The sequence below is a fragment of the Hyla sarda genome, chromosome 1 (genome assembly GCF_029499605.1).
Source record: "Hyla sarda isolate aHylSar1 chromosome 1, aHylSar1.hap1, whole genome shotgun sequence".
Taxonomy (NCBI): domain Eukaryota; kingdom Metazoa; phylum Chordata; class Amphibia; order Anura; family Hylidae; genus Hyla; species Hyla sarda.
Window position 1 is genome coordinate 592,066,138 of NC_079189.1, and position 17,895 is coordinate 592,084,032.

At 44.3% G+C, this 17,895-nt stretch overlaps 1 protein-coding gene across 6 annotated transcripts in view; it reads left to right on the forward strand.

Moving 5' to 3' along the window:
* The window catches only part of CPLANE1 (ciliogenesis and planar polarity effector complex subunit 1), a 144,551-nt gene that overhangs the window by 69,220 nt on the left and 57,436 nt on the right, over nt 1-17,895 (forward strand). For 5 of the 6 annotated variants that reach the window (XM_056546351.1, XM_056546360.1, XM_056546362.1 and 2 more), the window contains 8 exons: nt 592-730; nt 6,068-6,177; nt 11,401-11,556; nt 11,664-11,772; nt 13,942-14,224; nt 14,422-15,316; nt 17,436-17,599; nt 17,686-17,825. In XM_056546351.1, the coding sequence (XP_056402326.1) occupies nt 592-730; nt 6,068-6,177; nt 11,401-11,556; nt 11,664-11,772; nt 13,942-14,224; nt 14,422-15,316; nt 17,436-17,599; nt 17,686-17,825 (1,996 nt within the window). The remainder of the gene's footprint in view (nt 1-591; nt 731-6,067; nt 6,178-11,400; nt 11,557-11,663; nt 11,773-13,941; nt 14,225-14,421; nt 15,317-17,435; nt 17,600-17,685; nt 17,826-17,895) is intronic. The other variant, XM_056546371.1, reaches the window with a different exon arrangement.

Below are 17,895 nucleotides of genomic sequence, written 5' to 3' on the forward strand. Positions count from 1 at the left end.
TCACGCCCCCTCCCATAGACTTGCATTATTGAGGGGGCGGGACTATGATGTCACGAGCTGCCGGCTCCAGTGTTCAGAACAGTTTGTTCCAAACGCTGAGCAGCGGAGTACCCCTTTAAAGGGGTACTCCACTGGCCAGACTAAATGTTCCGAACGCAGCCAGAAGGCTGGCCAGTGGAGTACCCCTTCAAAGTTATTTTGACACCTGGTGGTTGCAATAGGTATTGCATTTTAAAAGATTACACTAAAGATAGATTTTTTTTTAAAGAGGGGAAATTTCTAGCTTAGGGCTTTCCCCTTGGGTGGTGCCCCCTAAAGGTTGTTGGCATTATTGCAGCAATTTTCTGTCTGAGGCTAAAAGCTAATACTTTTACTCTCGGGTCATTGAAATGAATGGCGCTTTCCATGTCCGAGCACGGACATATCGGCGTGTTGTTTTGACATTTTCCGATGTATCCATGCCTAGGAGACACAATATTTGGTGTGAACCTAGCCTTAGTGATTCTCCAGCAGCCATACTGCCCCAATACATACACACATACCTAACCTCCAAACTGTCATACAAATTCATTTTTAAATTTCTTTTCTTAGATTAGAGCAAAAGCTTCTCTGCCTCCTCTTGATTCACTTCCGGAAAACTTGTTGAATTACGCCAACAGTCGGACCGTGCTACTTAAGCCTGGACCAAGTGGAGAACGTGTCAATGACCTGGTATCTTGCAGTGTAGTAGGTATGACGGAGAGTTCCTCTTCGTGAGAAATTTTATTTAATAATATGTTTTCAAAGAGTAATGAAAGGGAATAATGGAAGTGTCCATAATGGCACCTTATAAGGATTATTATCTGGATTATAATGAATATTACATTAAAGGGGTAGTCCAGTGATGAAAAACGTATCCCCTATCCTAAGAATAGGGGATAAGTTTGAGATTGCGGGGGGTCCGACCGCTGGGGGCCCCTGCCATCTCTCTGTACGGGGGCCAGGCTCTCCGGCCAGATAGCGGGTGTCGACTTCCGCACGAAGCGGCGGCCGACACGCCCCCTCAATACATCTCAATGGCAGAGCCGGAGATTGCCGAAGGCAGCGCTTCGGCTCTGCCATAGAGTTGTATTGAGGGGGTGTGTTGTCCGCCGCTTCGTGCGGAGGTCGACACGCCCCCTTCCCGCGGGCTGTCGGGGCTCCGTACAGGAGATCGCAGGGGGCCCCAGCGGTTGGACCCCCCGCGATCTCAAACTTATCCCCTATCTTTAGTATAGGGGATAAGTTGTTCACCACTGGGTTCACCACTGGACTACTCCTTTAACCCCTTAAGGACGGAGCCCATTTTCACCTCTAGGACGAAGCCCTTTTTTGCAAATCTGACCACTGTCACTTTAAACCATAATAACTCTGGAATGCTTTTAGTTATCATTCTGATTCTGAGATTGTTTTTTCATGACATATTCTACTTTAACATAGTGGTAAATTTTTGTGGAAACTTGCATCCTTTCTTGGTGAAAAATCCCAAAATTTGATGAAAAAATTTAAAATTTTGCATTTTTCTAACTTTGAAGCTCTCTGCTTGTAAGGAAAATGGATATTCCAAATAAAAATTTTTTGGATTCACATATACAATATGTCTACTTTATGTTTGCATCATAAAATTAACGAGTTTTTACTTTTGGAAGACACCAGAGGGCTTCACAGTTCAGTAGCAATTTTCCAATTTTTCACAAAATTTTCAAACTCGCAATTTTTCAGGGACCAGTTCAGGTTTGAAGTGGATTTGAAGGGTCTTCATATTAGAAATACCCCATAAATGACCCCATTATAAAAACTGCACCCCCCAAAGTATTCAAAATGACATTCAGTAAATGTTTTAACCCTTTAGGTGTTTCACAGGAAAAGCAGCAAAGTGAAGGAGAAAATTCAAAATCTTCATTTTTTACACTCGCATGTTCTTGTAGACCCAATTTTTGAATTTTTACAAGGGGTAAAAGGAGAAAATGTATACTTATATTTGTAGCCCAATTTCTCTCGAGTAAGGACACACCTCATATGTCTATGTAAAGTGTTCGGCGGGCACAGTAGAGGGCTCAGAAGCGAAGGAGCGACAAGGGGATTTTAAAGAGTACGTTTTTCTGAAATTGTTTTTGGGGGGCATGTCGCATTTAGGAAGCCCCTATGGTGCCAGAACAGCAAAAAAAAAAAACACATGGCATACCATTTTGGAAACTAGACCCCTTGAGGAACATAACAAGGAATAAAGTGAGCCTTAATACCCCACAGGTGTTTCACAACTTTTGCATATGTAAAAAAAAAATAAAATTTCACTAAAATGTTGGTTTTCCCCCAAATTTCTAATTTTTTAAAGCCTTAATAGCAGAAAAGACCCCCCAAAATTTGTAATCCCATCTCTTCTGAGTATGGAGGTACCCCATAAGTGGACCTGAAGTGCACTGCGGGCGAACTACAATGCTCAGAAGAGAAGGCGTCTTATTTGGCTTTTTGAGAGCAAATTTTGCTCGGGGGGCATGTCGCATTTAGGAAGCCCCTATGGTGCCAGAACAGCAAAATAACCCCCACATGGCATACCATTTTGGAAACTAGACCCCTCACAGAATATATAAGAGGGGTACAGTGAGCATTTACCCCCCCACTGGTGTCTGACAGATCTTTGGAACAGTGGGCTGTGCAACATTTTTCATTTTCACGGACCACTGTTCCAAAGATCCGTCAGACACCTGTGGGGTGTAAATTCTCGCTGCACCCCTTATTACATTCCTTGAGGGGTGTAGTTTCCAAAATGGGGTCACATGTGGGTGTTTTTTTTTTTCTGCGTTTGTCAGAACCGCTGTAACAATCAGTCACCCCTGTGCAAATCACCTCAAATGTACATGGTGCACTCTCCCTTCTGAGCTTTGTTGTGCGCCCCCAGAGCACTTTGCGCCCACATATGGGGTATCTCCGTACTCGGGAGAAATTGAATTACAAATTTTGGGGGGCGTTTTTTCCTTTTACCTCTTGTGAAAATGAAAAGTATAGGGCAACACCAGCATGTTAGTGTAAAAATTATTTTTTTACACTAACATGCTGGTGTAGACCCCAACTGTTCCTTTTCATAAGGGGTAAAAGGAGAAAAAGCCCCCCAAAATTTGTTAGGCAATTTCTCCCGAGTACGGCGATACCCCATATGTGACCCTATTATGTTGCCTTGAAATACGACAGGGCTCCAAAGTGAGAGAGCGCCTGAATTTGAGGCCTGAATTAGGGACTTGCATAGGGGTGGACATAGGGGTATTCTATGCCTGTGTGGGTGCCTCCAGCTGTTGCTAAACTCCCAGCATGCCTGGACAGTCAATTGCTGTCCAGAAATGCTGGGAGTTTTTGTTTTGCAACAGCTGGAGGCTCCATCTTAGAAACACTGCCATACAATACGTTTTTCATTTTTATTGGGGAAGGGGGGTGGTGGGGGGGGCAGTGTACGTGTGTATATGTAGTGTTTTACTCTTTATTTTCTGTTAGTGTAGTGTAGTGTTTTTAGGTTACATTCACACTGGCGGCGGATTACACTGAGTCTCCCACTAGGAGTTTCGAGCTGCGGCAAAAAATTTCCCGCAGCTCAAATTTGTAGCGGGGAACTCGCTGTAATCTGCCGCCAGTGTGAATGTAGCCTGTACATTCACACGGGAGGGGGGGTCAAAACTACAACTCCCAGCATGCACTGACAGACCATGCATGCTGGGAGTTGTAGTTTTGCAACAGCTGGAGGCACACTGGCTGGAAAACCTTGAGTTAGGTTCTATGACCTAACTCAGTATTTTCCAACCAGTGTGCCTCCAGCTGTTGCAAAACTACAACCCCCAGCATGTACTGATTGCGGAAGGGCATGCTGGGAGATGTAGTTATGCAATGGCTGGAGGCACGCAAGTACAACTCCCAGCATGCCCAGACAGCCTTATGCTGTTCCTGAATGCTGGGAGTTGTAGTTTTGCAAGATTTAGAGGGGTTCAAGTTGTAAATCACTGTCCAGTGGTCTCAAAACTGTGGCCCTCCAGATGTTGCAAAACTACAACTCGCAGCATGCCCAGACAGCAAACTGCTGTCTGGGCATGCTGAGAGTTGTAGTTTTGCAACATCTGGAGGGCTACAGTTTGAGACCACTTAGTGATCTACAACCTGAACCCCTCTAAATATTGCAAAACTACAACTCCCAGCATTCAGGAACAGCATAAGGCTGTCTGGGCATGCTGGGAGTTGTACTTGCGTGCCTCCAGCCATTGCATAACTACATTGCAAACAGCTGTCTGGGCATGCTGGGAGTTGTAGTTTTGCAACATCTGGAGGGCCACGGTTTAGAGACCACTGTAAACTGTGGCCCTCCGGATATTGCTAGGCAACAACTCACCTAGCAGGACCCGTAAGCCGCCGCCGCACGTGGGGGATCCCCGCATGGAGGATCGCGCTCCGGGATCCAGGTAGGGACCTTCGGCGCCGACCATCCCTGGACGGTTCCCCCGTTTTGCCCGGACACCGATAGGTGGGCAAAGCGGGGGAACCGAACTTTAACCCCCCCTCCCCCGGTCTGCTATCGGTCGGTCGCTCGGCCGACCAATAGCAGGGATAGGAGGGGTGGCAACCCTGCCACCAAACTCCTATCCCTTTAGGGGGATCGAGGGTGTCTCGGACACCCCCGATCCCTCTTATTTTCCGGGTCACCGGGTCACCAGTGACCCGTATGACCCGGAATCGCGCAGATCGCAGGTCTGAATTGACCTGCGATTTGCGCGCATCGCGGTTATGGGGGGGTCTCAGGACCCCCCTCGGCGATGTGCCGGGATGCCTGCTGTTAGATAACAGCAGTCATCCCGGTCCGATCACCTCTACCGGTGACGCGGCGCTCCCGGAACCCCGCGACATACATGTACGTCGCCGCGCGCCAAGTGACACTTTGCGGCGCCGTACATGTACGTCGCTCGTCGTGAAGGGGTTAAGGAAATGTAAATAGCATTTAAATTTACTGGATCGCACCGCTGTCCTCTTTTTGACATTCTTTTCTGAACTTGTCCGTCAGATTTTTCTCAAGTAATCTAAGCTGCTGTAAATGGTGCCAGTATTCTGTATGCAGCAGCTACTGGATAGCTTCTGGGATTGTGGTTAACCCCTTTATTTAAAGGGGAACTCTGCTGCTAGACATATTATCCCCCTATCTGAAGGATAGGGGATAAAGATGTCTGATCGCGGGGGTCCTGCTGCTGGGGTTCACTTGCGATCTACCGCAGCACCTGGCGTTCTAAACAAATGCCGGGTTCCTGTGGCAGTGGTTGTGATGTCACGCCCCCTCGTGATGTCATGCCACACCCCCTCCATTCATGTCTAGGGGATGGGGCGTGTCCATGATCAGACATTTATCCCCTATCCGGCAAATAGGGAATTAATTTGTTGCTACTGGACATCTTCTTTATAGGGGTACTCCGGTGGAAAACATTCATTTTCTTTTTTTTTTTTTTTTTTTTTTTATAAATCAACTGGTGCCAGAAAGTTAAACAGATTTGTAAATTACTTCTATTAAAAAATCTTAATCCTTCCAGTACATATCTGCTGAATACTACAGAGGAAATTCTTTTCTTTTTGGAACACAGAGCTCTCTGCTGAAATCTCTGTCCATTTTAGGAACTGTCCAGAGCAGCATATGTTTTGCTATGGGGATTTTCTCCTACTCTGGACAGTTCTTAAAATGGACAGAGATGTCAGCAGAGAGCACTGTGCTCGTGAAAAAAGTTTTCCACTGGAGTACCCCTTTAAGTGGGATCTCGACCTGACATGTCATGAAAAGGATGACCTCAGTAGATACAATGGAACATGTCCAAAAGACAACCTTTTTTGGGAAGACTGCCCCCTTATCCAGACCAGGTTTTGTGTGAAGTATTTTTGAGAACACCATACATTTTGCATAGTGGTCATTTCCTTTAAAATGCCACCTCTGCTTTTCAAAGCAATATTTGGATTGTTGTCTTAAATAGGTTTAACTGTAAATACATTTACATCTTCCTATCTTCATTTATACAACAAATTTCTGTGTCCATAGTCTGTTTCAGAGAGCTGTGTGCCTTGTGCTGGATGCTTCATGTGCGGGAACGATTGTCTATCAGCTGCAGACAGTACCAGAGAGCGAGAGACAACGGCAAATTATTCAAGGTACTGGATCAGCTCTGGATTAACATGTAACTTGTGGATACCCTCACAATATACCTTAAAGGGGTACTCTGCCCCTAGACATGTTATCCCCTATCCAAAGGATAGGGGATAAAATGTATGATTGCAGGGGGTCCGACCGCTGGGACCTCTGCAATCTCCTGCCCGGCCCTGCAGCGTTCTGACATTACCCCACGCCCCCTCCATTTAGGTCTATGGGAGGGGGCGTGACAGCTTGTACATAGCAGTCACACCCCCTCCCATATACATGAATAGAGGGGGCATGGCGTCAAGAACACAGAAGCCCCTGGAACGCCATAGTGCTTTCCCCGAGATTGTGGGGGCCCCCAGCAGCCGGACCCCCTGCGATCAGACATTGTAACCCCTATCCTTCGGATAGGGGATAACAAGTCTAGGGGTGGAGTGCACCTTTTTAACCCCTTAATGATTGTGTATATTTACGCCCATGGCCGGCTCCCGTTATGTGAAATGCGCTCAGGAGCTGAGCGCGCTTCGTACCTGCTGGGTTCCGGTTGCTATCAGCAACCAGGATCCATGGCGAATACCGGACATTGCCGATCGGGCTGATGTCCAGTATTAACTGATGATCGCGGCGTCTAAGTCGGGAGAAAATACTGCCGGTTAGCTCAGCTGAGCTGTTCGGGATCGCCGCTGTGAAATCGCAGCGTCCGGAACAGCTGAGAGGACAGTGGGAGGTGCCTTACCTTGCTCCTCGCTGTGTGATCATCCCTCCATTGCTCTAAGCCCGAGATCCAGGCTGGAGCAATTGAGCACAGATAACACTGATGAATGCTATGCATTGTTCAGTGTAGGCAATCAAAGGATTGCATGTAATAGTCCCCTATGAGGGCTAAAAATAAAAAATAAAAAATTAATAAATCTGATTTAACCCCTTCCTGAATAAGTTTGAATCGCCTCCCTTTTCCTATAAAAAAAAAAATATATATATATATGTAAACAAAAACATGTGGTATCGCCGCATGCGTAAATGTCCGAACTCTAGAAATATAATGTTAATTAAACCGCATGGTTAATGGCGTACACGTAAAAAAAAAAAGGCCCAAATTGCGTATTTTTGGTGTTTTTGTATACCCTAAAAAAATGCATAAAAAGTGATCAGTAAGTCCTGTCAAAATAATTATGGTACTGATAAAAACTTCAGATCATGGCGCAAATAAAAATGAGCCCTCAAAAATAAAAAAGTTATAGGGGTCAGAAGAGGACAATTTTAAACATGCTAATTTTGGTGCATGTAGTTATAATTAGTTATATAAGTAGTAAAATAAAGAAACCCTATATAAGTATGGTATCATTGTAACCGTATGGACCTACAGGATAAATGGTGTCATTTCTACCAAAAAGTGCACTGCGTAGAATTGGAAGCCCCCAAAAGTTACAAAATACCTTTTTTTCCCCCAATTTTTCTCCACAAATAATTTTTTGGGGGTTTCGCCATAAATATTTGGGTAAAATGATTGTTGCGCCACCAATTGTACTTTGTAATGATATCAAACAAGCCCTCATTTGGGTCTGTAGGTGCAAAATTTAAAGCGTTCTGATTTTTAAAAGGTGAGGAGATAAATACGAAAGTGCAAAAAACGAAAAAAAAAAATGTGGTCCTTAAGGGGTTAAAGGCAGTTTTATAGTTTGTTTAGATCATTTCGAACTTCTATGACTTTCTGATAGACTTTGGGGGGGAATTTATCATTGGTTTTACACAAGGCTGCACATTTTTGCCCAATGAGCTTGAAAACACACCTTAATAAACAGAGAAATTGAGACAAAGGGGGAATATATCATTGTTGGTAAACGTGAATGTTTTTTTTCCTATATCTTGTGTGGTGCTAATGTGTATGTGCGTTATACTTATAAAGTAAACCATAGATAGTGGTGTACGGAACAGAACATTCAGGAGAGGCATACTCAAGTGAAATTTATCCAATGTACTGCGTCCATTTAAAGGGATACTCCGCTGCTCAGCGTATGGAACAAACTGTTCCGAACACTGGAGCCGGTGTTGTGAGCTTGTGACTTCATAGCCCCACCCCCCCCCTTGTGATGTCACACCCCGCCCCCTTAATGCAAGTCCATAGACTTGCATTGAGGGGCGGGGCGTGACGTCATGAGGGGGCAGGAGTTGTAGTTGCACACTAGCTTGTAAATCTAGGTTTCCAGATCACTAGACTATAACAAGTCATTATAATAGAGGCGTGAGTGTGATATACTATGTGTGTGAGTGTGATATACTATGTGTGTGAGTGTGAAATGCTATGTGTGAGTGTGAAATGCTATGTGTGAGTGTGAAATGCTATGTGTGTGAGTGTGATATGCTATGTGTGTGAGTGTGATATGCTATGTGTGTGAGTGTGATATGCTATGTGTGTGAGTGTGATATGCTATGTGTGTGAGTGTGATATGTTATGTGTGTGAGTGTGATATGCTATGTGTGTGAGTGTGATATGCTATGTGTGAGTGTGATATGCTATGTGTGTGAGTGTGATATGCTATGTGTGTGAGTGTGATATGCTATGTGTGTGAGTGTGATATACTGTGTGTGTGAGTGTGATATACTGTGTGTGTGAGTGTGATATACTGTGTGTGTGAGTGTGATATACTGTGTGTGTGAGTGTGATATGCTATGTGTGTGAGTGTGATATGCTATGTGTGTGAGTGTGATATGCTATGTGTGTGAGTGTGATATGCTATGTGTGTGAGTGTGATATGCTATGTGTGTGAGTGTGATATGCTATGTGTGTGAGTGTGATATGCTATGTGTGTGAGTGTGATATGCTGTGTGTGTGTGATATGCTGTGTGTGTGTGTGATATGCTGTGTGTGTGAGTGTGATACTATGTGAGTGTGATACTATGTGAGTGTGATACTTTGTGAGTGTGATACTTTGTGAGTGTGATACTATGTGAGTGTGATTCTATGTGAGTGTGATTCTATGTGAGTGTGATTCTATGTGAGTGTGATGCTATGTGAGTGTGATGCTATGTGAGTGTGATGCTATGTGAGTGTGATGCTATGTGAGTGTGATGCTATGTGAGTGTGATGCTATGTGAGTGTGATGCTATGTGAGTGTGATGCTATGTGAGTGTGATGCTATGTGAGTGTGATGCTATGTGAGTGTGATGCTGTGTGAGTGTGATGCTGTGTGAGTGTGATGCTGTGTGAGTGTGATGCTGTGTGAGTGTGATGCTGTGTGAGTGTGATGCTGTGTGAGTGTGATGCTGTGTGAGTGTGATGCTGTGTGAGTGTGATGCTGTGTGAGTGTGATGCTGTGTGAGTGTGATGCTGTGTGAGTGTGATGCTGTGTGAGTGTGATGCTGTGTGAGTGTGATGCTGTGTGAGTGTGATGCTGTGTGAGTGTGATGCTGTGTGAGTGTGATGCTGTGTGAGTGTGATGCTGTGTGAGTGTGATGCTGTGTGAGTGTGATGCTGTGTGAGTGTGATGCTGTGTGAGTGTGATGCTGTGTGAGTGTGATGCTGTGTGAGTGTGATGCTGTGTGAGTGTGATGCTGTGTGAGTGTGATGCTGTGTGAGTGTGATGCTGTGTGAGTGTGATGCTGTGTGAGTGTGATGCTGTGTGAGTGTGATGCTGTGTGAGTGTGATGCTGTGTGAGTGTGATGCTGTGTGAGTGTGATGCTGTGTGAGTGTGATGCTGTGTGAGTGTGATGCTGTGTGAGTGTGATGCTGTGTGAGTGTGATGCTGTGTGAGTGTGATGCTGTGTGAGTGTGATGCTGTGTGAGTGTGATGCTGTGTGAGTGTGATGCTGTGTGAGTGTGATGCTGTGTGAGTGTGATGCTGTGTGAGTGTGATGCTGTGTGAGTGTGATAAACTATGTGTGTGAGTGTGATAAACTATGTGTGTGAGTGTGATATACTATGTGTGTGATATACTATGTGTGTGAGTGTGATATACTATGTGTGTGAGTGTGATATACTATGTGTGTGATATACTATGTGTGTGAGTGTGATATACTATGTGTGTGAGTGTGATATACTATGTGTGTGAGTGTGATATACTATGTGTGTGAGTGTGATATACTATGTGTGTGATATACTGTGTGTGTGAGTGTGATATACTGTGTGTGTGAGTGTGATATACTGTGTGTGTGAGTGTGATATACTGTGTGTGTGAGTGTGATATACTGTGTGTGTGAGTGTGATATACTGTGTGTGTGAGTGTGATATACTGTGTGTGTGAGTGTGATATACTGTGTGTGTGAGTGTGATATACTGTGTGTGTGAGTGTGATATACTGTGTGTGTGAGTGTGATATACTGTGTGTGTGAGTGTGATATACTGTGTGTGTGAGTGTGATATACTATGTGTGTGATATACTATGTGTGTGAGTGTGATATACTATGTGTGTGAGTGTGATATACTATGTGTGTGAGTGTGATATACTATGTGTGTGATATACTGTGTGTGTGAGTGTGATATACTGTGTGTGTGAGTGTGATATACTATGTGTGTGAGTGTGATATACTATGTGTGTGATATACTGTGTGTGTGAGTGTGATATACTGTGTGTGTGTGTGATATACTGTGTGTGTGTGTGATATACTGTGTGTGTGAGTGTGATATACTGTGTGTGTGAGTGTGATATACTGTGTGTGTGAGTGTGATATACTGTGTGTGTGAGTGTGATATACTATGTGTGATATACTATGTGTTTGAGTGTGATATACTATGTGTGTGTGATATACTGTGTGTGTGAGTGTGATATACTATGTGTGTGAGTGTGATATACTATGTGTGTGATATACTGTGTGTGTGAGTGTGATATACTGTGTGTGTGAGTGTGATATACTATGTGTGTGAGTGTGATATACTATGTGTGTGATATACTGTGTGTGTGAGTGTGATATACTGTGTGTGTGTGTGATATACTGTGTGTGTGAGTGTGATATACTGTGTGTGTGAGTGTGATATACTGTGTGTGTGAGTGTGATATACTGTGTGTGTGAGTGTGATATACTATGTGTGATATACTATGTGTTTGAGTGTGATATACTATGTGTGTGTGATATACTGTGTGTGTGAGTGTGATATACTGTGTGTGTGTGAGTGTGATATACTGTGTGTGTGAGTGTGATATACTGTGTGTGTGAGTGTGATATACTGTGTGTGTGAGTGTGATACTATGTGGTGTCTGGAGACATTCTCTGACCCCCGGTCTCTTCCTATCTTCTGTAGAGTGCAGATGAGATTGATTCTTGTGTCATCGAGCACTGTTTCGATGCTTTGGAGTGGGCATGTCGCATGCTGCTGTTCACAAGGGCTACAAATTGTGAAGAACTGATCCAAGATCTCATACTCAGCCTGATCAGTGAGCTGCCTCCAGTGAAAAAGGTAAAAAAGGATCCGCAAGACAACTGTACTCCTCACCATGGCAGAACCTGATGACACCGATCATATCTTACATTTAGTCTTTTTTCTGTACCATTGTCTTTCTGTAGGTTGCAGAAATCATGGTCAGAGCTTTTCCTAATCCTGAAGATGTCCGTGTTCCCTTAAGGGAAAAGTTTCACTCAGTTCAGCAGCGATTGAGACACTCCAAAATAAGAGGTGATACCAATCCTTCAGACTGTTTTTATTTGTGAATTTCTTGAGTGAGACCTTGGGCTAATACACATAGCTGTACTATGAATGTACTTCAAAGAGTGTAAGTGTAATGTAATGTATGTACACAGTGACCTCACCAGCAGAATAGTGAGTACAGCTCTGGAGTATGATACAGCATATAACTCAGGATCAGTACAGGATAAGTAATGTAATGTATGTACACAGTGACCTCACCAGCAGAATAGTAAGTACAGCTCTGAAGTATAATACAGGATATAACTCAGGATCAGTACAGGATAAGTAATGTAATGTATGTACACAGTGACCTCACCAGCAGAATAGTGAGTACAGCTCTGGAGTATGATACAGCATATAACTCAGGATCAGTACAGGATAAGTAATGTAATGTATGTACACAGTGACCTCACCAGCAGAATAGTAAGTACAGCTCTGGAGTATAATACAGGATATAACTCAGGATCAGTACAGGATAAGTAATGTATGTACACAGTGACCTCACCAGCAGAATAGTGAGTACAGCTCTGGAGTATAATACAGGATATAACTCCGGATCAGTACAGAGTAAGTAATGTAATGTATGTACACAGTGACCTCACCAGCAGAATAGTGAGTACAGCTCTGGAGTATAATACAGGATATAACTCAGGATCAGTACAGGATAAGTAATGTGATGTATGTACACAGTGACCTCACCAGCAGAATAGTGAGTACAGCTCTGGAGTATAATACAGGATATAACTCAGGATCAGTACAGGATAAGTAATGTAATGTATGTACACATAGACCTAACCAGCAGAATAGTGAGTACAGCTCTGGAGTATAATACAGGATATAACTCAGGATCAGTACAGGATAAGTAATGTAATGTATGTACACAGTGACCTCACCAGCAGAATAGTGAGTACAGCTCTGGAGTATAATACAGGATATAACTCAGGATCAGTACAGGATAAGTAATGTAATGTATGTACACAGTGACCTCACCAGCAGAATAGTGAGTACAGCTCTGGAGTATAATACAGGATATAACTCAGGATCAGTACAGGATAAGTAATGTATGTTCACAGTGACCTCACCAGCAGAATAGTGAGTACAGCTCTGGAGTATAATACAGGATATAACTCAGGATCAGTACAGGATAAGTAATGTATATACACAGTGATCTCACCAGCAGAATAGTGAGTACAGCTCTGGAGTACAATAGAGGATATAACTCAGGATCAGTACAGGATAAGTAATGTATATACACAGTGATCTCACCAGCAGATTAGTGAGTACAGCTCTGGAGTACAATAGAGGATATAACTCAGGGTCAGTACAGGATAAGTAATGTATATACACAGTGATCTCACCAGCAGAATAGTGAGTACAGATCTGGCGTATAATACAGGATATAACTCCGGATCAGTACAGGATAAGTAATGTAATGTATGTATACAGTGACCTCACCAGCAGAATAGTGAGTACAGATCTGGGGTATAATACAGGATATAACTCAGGATCAGTACAGGATAAGTAATGTAATGTATGTACACAGTGACCTCACCAGCAGAATAGTGAGTACAGCTCTGGAGTATAATACAGGATATAACTCAGGATCAGTACAGGATAAGTAATGTAATGTATGTACGCAGTGACCTCACCAGCAGAATAGTGAGTACAGCTCTGGAGAATAATACAGGATATAACTCAGGATCAGTACAGGATAAGTAATGTAATGTATGTACACAGTGACCTCACCAGCAGAATAGTGAGTGCAGCTCTGGAGTATAATACAGGATATAACTCAGGATCAGTACAGGATAAGTAATGTAATGTATGTACACAGTGACCTCACCAGCAGAATAGTGAGTACAGCTCTGGAGTATAATACAGGATATAACTCAGGATCAGTACAGGATAAGTAATGTAATGTATGTACACAGTGACCTCACCAGCAGAATAGTGAGTACAGCTCTGGAGTATAATACAGGATATAACTCAGGATCAGTACAGGATAAGTAATGTATGTTCACAGTGACCTCACCAGCAGAATAGTGAGTGCATTTCTCCAGTATATTACAGAATACTACAGGGTATATTATGTATGTACACATTCCAGCTCTAGTTGGCATTTCATCATCGTACGGGACTATTCTGTGCCTATTCTAGGACTCCACGGTGAGGAGATGATGTCTGTCATTATCCATAACATGCAGAAGGTGCGGATAAAGACTCTCAAACGTGTTCAGAGAAACATTGGTTCAGTAGAGATGCATTTGTGGGAACCTCCTCTGGATGAATCTCTAGAGGATGAGTCTCGCTGCTATGACAAGTACTCGCTGGGCACCACAAGTCTCAGCAGGAGCACGCTCACTGACCTGGGGAGGCCACAGATCTACAGTGACACAGACACTTTATCTGATGCATTGATGTGTACTGGAGGAGATGACAGGTAATACTTGTTTCATTACTATTGTAGAAGATTGGATCTGCTGTTCCTACAACAGATAATTACATTGGATCCACCAAAATATTATTTGTATGCATGCTTACAAGTTGATAGATTTGACCCTCGTCTGACCAATGGAAAAAAAAAAAAAAAAGTTATTACCACGTTTATTTTTTACATTTTTTTATTTTATTTTTTAGAATGGGTTCTAGCATTGCCTTGGATTCAAATACTGGAAATGTAAGCAAAGCAGCCAAAAAGAAATCAAGGAAAAAAAGAGGAATGCCCAGGGAGAGTGGTCCATCTCCTCCTAAAGTTGGCACCTGGGAGTTTGAGTGCAATGATGAGGAATACACAAGGTTTTTAGATCTGTTCCTCAGTTACCTCCTGGACAGAGATCTTCATAGTGGTGAACCAGGGATCCCTTTCCTCACGTCCTTCTCTTCACAGCTGCGGGAACACGAGCTGAACTCCCTTGTCTTTGACGTTCACACCACCCTGAAGCGCAAGCTGGTGAGAGCCGGGATAAGAAGCGTTTTTAGCGCTGGATCCTGCTTTACTTTAAATGTTGATAGTTTGCGTGACTCTGTGGGTATGGAGGGTGAATTGCCTCAAACACAAGGTGCCGTAGACCCTACCCATGCCATGTCCCCTACCATAATACTGGGGAAGCCGATCACCTCCTGTAAGAAATCCTTTCCCAACATATCAAGACGGTCAGTCAGAAGTGGTCTGTTTGGTCTACAAGATCATGGACGGAAGAAACTGCAGGACAATGGTGGCAACCTGACACGATCCTCCCTGTTGTCTCCTCTTTGGAATGAGCAGTGTAGCTGTAGATTAATCCAAAACAAACACTGCAACCCGAGCGAAGAACTTGGGGAGGAACTACAGGCTAAATACAGTAATGAAGCCAAACTGGTGGAATGGATGATCCGGTGGTCTGAGCGGAGGTTGTTCTGGAGTGCGGGCAAAGTGGAACTGCGCCATGTAGCTGCCACCACTGCAATCCGGGTCAAGACCTCCTCCGCTGCCTTACTCACTGCAATATGGCTGCTGGAGAAGCCTTACCTGGGGAATATCTACATCCAATATGTAAGATGTTACATCCTGTTTATTGTTGGGGGCAGTAGTACACTATTTAGTGCTGGTCTAGTAAAGGATTCACATTTTATTTTACATTAAATGGATTCTTGTATAAAAAGAGCACATGTTATTGAAGCAGAACTCGGAGAAAACAAATAATAATATAGATAATATAGTGTTTAGCTAAATCCGTGCCCCCACGTTACACTAACTGCATATTGCAGAGGCTCCTGCGACTGGACCCCTGTCTATCTGATGTGGACTTACCCCATATCTCTGACTCTTTACATGACATGCTCTTTAGACTTCTTAGACAGCTTATCCCATCCAAAGGATAGGGGATAAGATGTCTGATAGCGGGGGGTCCCGCCACTGGTGCCCTCCGCGATCTCCATGCAGCACCCGTCACAGCACCTCTGTGTTTCCGGGACTGGAGACATGATGTCAAGCCCCGCCCCCTCCATTCATGTCTATGGGAGGGGTGTGGCATGATAGACATGAATGGAGGGGGCGTGGTGTCACAAGGGCGTGTGGCGGGACATCACGAGGAGGTGTGGTGTCACTTCTCCAGTATCAGAAAAACAGAGGTTTCCGAGACTGGAGCAGCAGCTCGGCAAAAGAATGCCAAATGCTGCACGAAGATCGTCAAGGTCCCAGCGGCAGACCCCCCGCAATCACACATCTTATTCCCTATGCTTTGTATAGGGGATAAGATGTCTATGGCTGCAATACCGCGGATGATGGGTGACCACAGCCATCACGCCCCCTTCATTCATGTCTATAGGAGGAGGCTATGCACTAGCCGTCACGCCCCGTCCCATAGACATGAATGGAGGGGGCGTGGCATGACGTCATGAACACGGAAGCTTCAAGCTTCTATGTTCAGAACGCCGTGGCCCCAGCCCTGAGATTGTGGGGGGTCCCAGCGGCCGGACCCCTTGTGATCACACATCTTATGCCCTATGGCCTTAGGCCATTAATTGCAGTCAGCACTTTTCTAATCTCCCTGTATTCATAGGATTTAGTGAGCTCCACAGCAGTGCTGTCGAGTATGGTCATACCTTGGTCTTCAAGTAGTAAATCTAAATTAACCATAAAGTTTTGTGGTGGCGCTTGTGCATTTCTTTATTGGGGGAGTAGAGCCAGTCTCTACACTACCAGTAGCATTTGTTGTTCTTCAGGCACTATTTTATTACAAGCCAGCCAAACTTACAGTCAAGTCCAGCTTTGTGTTATGCAACTTAAAGGAAAACTGTAGTGGTATATAAATTATTCCCATCCCAGCCTCCAGTACGGGGCCCTGGCCGTTCGCAGGAAGGGGGTGTGTCCAACACCAGTATGATGCAGTGGCCGACACCCAACTACCCCCCCACCCGTAGAGATACATGGAGGGAGCGTGTCAGCGGGTAGGAAACGCTCCCTTCATATGGACAGCCTGGGCCCCATACAGCTGATCGCGGGATGGTCCCAGCGGTCGGAACCACCGTGATCTATAACTTACCCCTATGCTTTGGATAGGGGATAAGTTACATACCACTACAGTTTTCCTTTAACTTTAATATTCAGGACTCCATTAAACCACAGGGTTTTATGGAGTCCTGAATAGATGAAGGAAGTTGCAAGAAGCCGGACCTGATGTCTTCTTAGGCTAGGTTCAGACTACGGAATCTCCAGGCAGAAAATTTCCGCCCGGAGATTCTGAGTTCCTCCCATAGACTGCAATGTGTTCCGCAAGGAATTCTAAGCGGATTTACTAAGCAGATTTTCCGCTTCACAAATTCCGAAGTGTGAATTTGTGAACGGAAAACCATTCACTACACTAGACATTTTAGCAAGCGGAATTTCTGACGGAAATTTTACGACTGAATTTCTGTCGGAAATTCCGTAGTCTGAACCTAGCCTTATTGTGTGGAGCCAATACCAAACCCGGTGAGACACGACACTAAAACGGTGAGCTGGAACTATATTTTTCTCTTTTTTATATGGTGTTCTAAAACCATAATTGTCTGAACATGTGAGCAGCTACCAGACTCCTCTTTGGACACTTATCCCAATGATGCCGATGAGGAATGAATGTTAGTGGGCAGACCGCCATCAGACTGTCATTGTTGACCCTTGTTCATTTCAGGCTCCTCCCAGCGAACACATTGCAGCTCCTGTTTTACCATCTGAAGTGGCCTCCAATGTACTGGACAGACCCAGCGGGGCTGTAGAGGATTTGCAGTCAGAGAGAACTTCCCCCTGTATCGTACATGAGCTAGATGACCCATCGGAGGAGAAAAGCGCTTCCATGTGAGTATTCATTTCCATCATTACTGTAGATTTATGTTTATATCACATCCGTATCCAAGAGCCATATCCCTGTCCTGTACCCTCAGAGCATTGTCAAAAATGAGCAGAGTAAGCCGTGAACTAAGTCCGCAGAGGACGTCGGGTCTTCATGAAAAGTCAAAGGACGATGCATCTGTCCTGTGTGACAACCACCAACCAGACCAAACGAGTGTTCTGTCAGAATCTGGTAACTTCTTTTGGTTTTGTATTCTCTGTAAGTTGTATGTGTCATGGCCTTATGATAGGGATTTAAAGGC